This window comes from Monoraphidium neglectum (assembly GCF_000611645.1).
Source record: "Monoraphidium neglectum strain SAG 48.87 unplaced genomic scaffold scaffold01828, whole genome shotgun sequence".
In the NCBI taxonomy this organism is placed as follows: Eukaryota; Viridiplantae; Chlorophyta; class Chlorophyceae; order Sphaeropleales; family Selenastraceae; genus Monoraphidium; species Monoraphidium neglectum.
Genome location: NW_014011800.1, coordinates 6,728 through 12,297, shown reverse-complemented (window position 1 = coordinate 12,297; position 5,570 = coordinate 6,728). Strand labels below are relative to the sequence as shown.

The window sequence follows — 5,570 nt, the reverse complement described above, 5'->3', positions numbered from 1 at the left end:
GCCCCACGCGCCCCCGCCGCCGCCGCCGCCCCACGCGCCGCGCCCCGCCGTGGCCGACTGCCGCACGAGCCGCGCGGCCTCGTGGCTCTTGCCGCTGCAAGGCAGCCCAACCATCATAAGCACAGTGCACGCCCCAAACGGCCGCGACACCGGCCCCCGCTGCGCCGCGGCCCCCGCCGCCGCGGCCGCCGCCGCCTCGCCCCACGGCCGGCACCCGCCCCAGCCGCCGTCCCACGGCGCGCCTGCGGGCAGGTGCTGCGGGCGCCCCCCGGAAAAGTTCGCGCCGACGGCCACGTTTTTAAGCAGCAGGTGGGGAAACAAGGCGCCGCCGCCGCCGCCGAGCATCGCCTCATATGCCAAACCCAGGTCCTCTCCATTCAAAGCGTAGCTGATGCGCACAGTGCCCCGCGCGGGCGACGCATCCACGAAGACCGCGACCTCGTCCCCGGGGCCGTACATGCGCCCGCCGCACGCGGCGCCGTTGGCGGCGGCGGCGCCGGCGCCGCTGCTGCCGCCGCTGGCACCGGAGGGGGCGGAGGGGTAGGGCCGGAAGACGTTGCCGTTTGACTTCTTGCCCGTGCTGCGGATTTTGGGGGTTGGGAGTTGCGGAAATTTGTGAGGCGCAGGGCGGTGCGGCAGCGGTCCCGCATCGCTGCATTGCAGGGGTTTGTGCGCGAGGCAGCGCGGAGGGTCGTGCGCAGAAGGGCTGGGGGGCTGGGGTCGGGGGGAAGTTGGGGCGCGCCCCAGGCCGAGGGGCCGGCTGGGTGTATGTGGCGGCCGCTGCTTGCGGGGATCTTCAACGAGGGCTCCTTGACCCTCAACCTTGGACCCATTGGCCTGCGGCCGCAAGCCCACCACCAGCCGACCCAGCCCCGACAATGACCCCTTGATGCAGCCAAATTGGGTAGGAACCTTGCAAGGCGCATCTGCTCAGCATGTCGGCTCCCACTGATGATGCGCACATGCACGTGCATCCGCGCCGCGCACCACGGCACTCGCTGACCCTCACACACACAACACGCACACACACACGCAAGCACCCAGACACACACACACACACACACATATACACACACACATAACCAGTCCCCGCACCTGCCGTAGCCCCAGCTTCCAGTGGCTCCCAGCGCCCCCACGTCCACCCCCAGCCGGCTGATCCCGATCCTCGCGCAGTGGATGGTGTTCGCCTTTGACTCATCGTCCGAGTACAGGTCAGCGCTGTCGCCCACGTTGGGGGCGTCGGTCTCCAGTGGTTCCATGATCCGCACGGAAAACCAATAGGCGCCGGCGGTGATGCCATGTGTCGCGCGGACGCCTGGGGTTGAGGGATGTTGCATGCGGCCGGCGGGGTTGGGTGTGCGGCGGGGCGGGGCATTGGGGCCATGCGCGACGGCGGGCTGCGCGGCGAGTACACAACTTGGCGGAGACGGTCCGGCAACCAAGTCAATCCCTGCCGGGGCGCTGTGTGTCGTTAGGCACGCGCGCAGCCCAAAGGATGAGGGGCAGGGGGGGCCCAAGGGCACCGTTGCAAGGCAGGGCACAGCGGGCGCGTTAGCTTGCATTGCGCATGGGGCAGTCCAGGCCGCTCTGTCCAGGGGCCCCTTTAACATGACGTGCGCACAGCAGCTGCAGGACCCATTCAAAGGAGCGCGCATGACCGGCTCGCGCGGGGTGCTGCGGGGTTCTGGTGGCAGCGGCTGCCTGGGGCCCGCGGCGCGCCCTCAGATCGTCGGCTCCTCCGCTGCGCCCCGCGCACGCACCACTCCAGAGATAGCCGAAGCCCTCATCCGACAGAGTGGATGCGAAGAGGCCGCCGGGCGCCACGATGCAATCCAGGCTGCGGTCTGCGGAGTTCAGCACCACCGGCTCTGCTGCTGCTGCCGCCGCCGCCGCCTCTACGCCGGCCCCTGCGCCCGCTGCGGCCATTGGCGCGCCCTGCGGCCCGCCAAGGCGGCGTGGCGGCGGGTCGGTGCGGGCGCTGGCTGGCAAGTTGGCGTTCAGTGGATGCGGCAATAAGGTGCTGCCGCTATGTGGGGGCGTTGGATGCTGATTTGGCGGCCCGCCGCCCTTGCGCGTGCTCGCGGGCAGCTGACACCGGCACCGGCTGCGCGCCAGCGGCGTTTGCTTGCAGCGGGGTCACCGGCTGCTGCGATCCTCGCAGCTGTGCCGTATCACGCTACTAAAGATGAGAAGGGATAATGCGGTGGCGGTGGCGGTGGGCCCTCTACAGCTGTCGAGATCAGACCACTTGGCGGTGTTTTGCGCGGTTCCGTGTAACCATGCAACAGACACCGTCGGATCCCATACTTAAAAGATATCACATTCCATCGCTACATCTGCTGTGTGTCAGTGCAAGCTGCATGGCACCCGGTGACTCAGGAAAATCAGAGATGACGGTACGTCAATAAGATAGGGACTCATCGATAGGCGCAACCAATGATACGATGACGGTCAGACACGCGATGCAGCTCATCAGCATGGGGCGGCATGCGCCTACCATGCCCCGCCACGGATGCCAGCAGGCTGCGCGACAGCAGTTTCAAAACCACTCTGACGTGACACGATGTTTGCTTACCATTCCGTGTGCTGCAGGCCTGGTGCGTGGGGCTGCAGCTGCAGCAGGGAACGAAGCACAGGCAGCACTGCCGGGGCAGGCGCTCCTGACACGGGAGGCAGCTCCCATCTGACCAGTGAGCGACGCGTCAGCTCACAGGCAGGCTGGGCCGGGCACAGCGCACTTTACGCCACAAGCAACACCCTCACCCCCATACACTGGTTGTCATGTGAATGTTGCATGCCCTTACAGCGAAAGGGACGCAGCCTTGGACTTGAGACGCTGCAGGGCCAGGATTCTGCAGAGCAACCAAACCAATCTGAGCGTGAGTGACGCTGGGCCGGCCATTCTAAGGCCAAGCGCTGCAAACAGTGAGGTTGACTTGTTGAGTCCCAGAGGCCTGGCACAGGCCCAAAGGTGGGCCCATGGGTCAACGTATGGGTCAACGTAAGGCAGGGTGGTGCGAGGAAATCGAGACAACAGCATCTGTAAGGCACAACATGGCACTGGCCAGGCCAGCCAACTTCCATCGACGCCGTTGACCAAGGGCAACTGCTAAACGCCCCCCGCTCAATGCCGCGCCGCCGCCACGCGCGGGCTCGCCGCCGCCCCCGCGGGGCGCCGCGCCTCCGCGGCCGCTTCGCCGCCGCTCTCACCGGCCGCCGCGGCCGCCGCCGCGTTGGCCGCGCGCCGCCGCTGCACCTCGAGGTGCAGCAGGAGGGCGGTTACGTCAGCGGGGCTGACGCCCCCGATCCGCCCGGCCTGCCCGATGTCCCTCGGCCGTATCTTGGCCAGCTTCTCCCTGGCTTCCATGCTGAGCGTCTTGATGGACGAGTAATCCAGGTCGGCGGGGAGGACCTTCCCGGCCTTTGACGCCACAGACTCGAGCTGCTTCTCCTGCCGAGTGATGAACCCTGGGGGGGCGAGTTTGGGGGGAGGCAACTTGTCGTCAGAACGGCAATGAATGGAAAAATTGGAACTACAGGACAAGTGCTTATCTGAAAAGCAAGCTTGTGCGAAATGGGTGGGAGGGGTGCTGAGCACGTGGCATGGATGGGTTGATGGCGCCCTCGCATGGTCCGATGAAGATCCAAGGTCCCGGGGTTGGCGGCATGTGCTGGGCTTTGAGTGAGGGTGTATTGGTGCATGCTGGTATAATGATGTGGGGTGCTGCGGCCCTGATTAGGGAGCGAGCAAGAGATCCCAAAGGGCGCTGCCCACACGGGACAGTAACACAATGTTGCGGCCTATCGGATCTGGCCTGCCCAGAACCACATTCGGACCACTAGCAAGCTCCCTTTCCTACCTGCATATTTGATGTCAATCTCTACAGCTTCCGCCTCCGCCGCCGTCAGCGGCCGCCGCCGCTGCTGCTCTTGCTGCTGCTCCTCCTGCTGCCGCTCCTGCTCCTGCCGCCACTGCTCGTCGCCGGCCGCCTCCTCACCGGCTGTCCCCGCCTCCGCCTCCGCCTTTGCTGCCGCCGCTGCCGCCGCGGCCTGCGCCTCCCCGGCCGCGAGCAGCGCGTAGTGAACGTGCGGCCGCCGCAGGAGCTCCTCGAGAGTCACTGCCCGAACGACCGCCTGGCCGCTGGCGGCGGCGGCGGCGAGCGCGGCGGGGTGCGCCTCGGACACCCGGGTGGTGGCGAGGCGAGCCTTCTCTTCGTCGATGCGCGCCTGCGGTTTCGGATCGATGCGTGGGGGGCCCGTCGAGGCGTGTGCATGTGCGCGTTGGGATCACGGGCTTTTGCAGATTCATAGGACGGCAGACGTCAGGGTGTCGGCGACAACACCAACTGCAGCGCTGGTCACGGCGTGTCCAGAGGCCCCCTCCGGCTGACAGTGTGGAGGAGAGAAGGCACAAAGGGCAAGAAAAAGCATCCCCACCTGCTTGGCGGAGAAGAGCCGCCACCTGTTATCCGGTACCAGCCCCAGCTCCCGCCCCAGCGGCGTCAGGCGGCGGTCCGCATTGTCGGAGCGCAGCAGCAGACGGTACCTGGCGGGCGGATTTTGAGAAGCCCCGAGCGGGCGGTTTTTGAGAGGTTTCAGGGGGTTGACAAAGGAAGCAGGTGGCAGCTGGATGGGGGGGGGGTTCATGCTAGAAGGTTTAGGCGAGCGGGATGCGGAGGGTCCCAGCCCCCATCTTGCCAACATCCCTCGAATGAATGAACCGCCCCGTGCATGCGCGAGCACGCTGCCGCGGCGACGATTCCGTCGTGCGCTTGCGCCCCACTCACTCGCTGCGGCTGGTGAGCATGCGGTACGGCTCCCGCAGGTCCTTAGTCACCAGGTCGTCCAGCAGCGTGCCGATGTAACTGCTCTCCCGCGCCAGCGTCACCGGGGCGTCACCCGCCGCGCGCCGCGCCGCGTTGAGGCCGGCGATGAGGCCCTGGGAGGCGGCCTCCTCGTAGCCGGTGGTGCCGTTGAGCTGGCCGGCCAGGAAGAGGCCGCGGATCGACTTGGTCTCCAGGGTCGCGTGGCACTGGCGGTCGATTGTCCATTGATTTAGAGGGTGAGGCAGGGAACGATCGAGGAGTTCAACAGTCAGCGGGATGGAACTGGGAGCGAGCAGGCGTGCACGACGGCAGGTGAGCCGTGCGCAGCCAACAATCACAGACATGCCCACCGCTCGGCGCGGCTCCGGCGCCGCTAACGCATGGCCGCGACCGCAAGCCCTAGAAACGCTGGTTGACGGCCGCCGCCACCTGGGCGCCCGCCCAGACTACGCGCTCGATCCTCAGGCCCGATATTTCCCGTTAATTATCGATTGGTGACTTCCTAATTGTGTTTTTTTGAACATAAGGGGATCACCTGGTGCGCGGGGATGTAGTCGTACTCGACCGCGTATGCGGGCCGCAGCATCTTCACGCCCTCCAGACCGGGCAGGGTGCGCAGCAGCGCCAGCTGCAGGCGCTCGGGCAGGCCCGTGGAGAAGCCCTGCACGTAGAGCTCTAATGATAGTTTTGTTTGTTTGGGATGAGGTGGGGACGAGAGGCGGGGGTGGGGATGGGGTGTTGTAA

At 66.6% G+C, this 5,570-nt stretch overlaps 2 protein-coding genes across 2 annotated transcripts in view; both read right to left on the bottom strand.

The window, feature by feature from the left end:
* Window positions 1-1,760: 1,760 nt before the first annotated feature.
* Window positions 1,761-1,926, bottom strand: MNEG_9128 (hypothetical protein; the record flags this gene model as incomplete). The annotated part of the gene is made up of 1 exon (XM_014042402.1): window positions 1,761-1,926. A coding segment is annotated over one exon (166 nt), but the record flags the coding sequence as incomplete, so codon positions are not given.
* A 1,198-nt stretch (window positions 1,927-3,124) lies between these two features.
* MNEG_9127 (tRNA uridine 5-carboxymethylaminomethylmodification enzyme mnmG) overlaps window positions 3,125-5,570 on the bottom strand; it is a gene marked incomplete at both ends in the record, with an annotated part of 4,791 nt that continues 2,345 nt past the window's right edge. Inside the window, 5 exons of the mRNA XM_014042401.1 lie at window positions 3,125-3,468; window positions 3,861-4,227; window positions 4,438-4,546; window positions 4,788-5,032; window positions 5,362-5,501. Coding sequence (XP_013897855.1) covers window positions 3,125-3,468; window positions 3,861-4,227; window positions 4,438-4,546; window positions 4,788-5,032; window positions 5,362-5,501 — 1,205 coding nt within the window. The remainder of the gene's footprint in view (window positions 3,469-3,860; window positions 4,228-4,437; window positions 4,547-4,787; window positions 5,033-5,361; window positions 5,502-5,570) is intronic.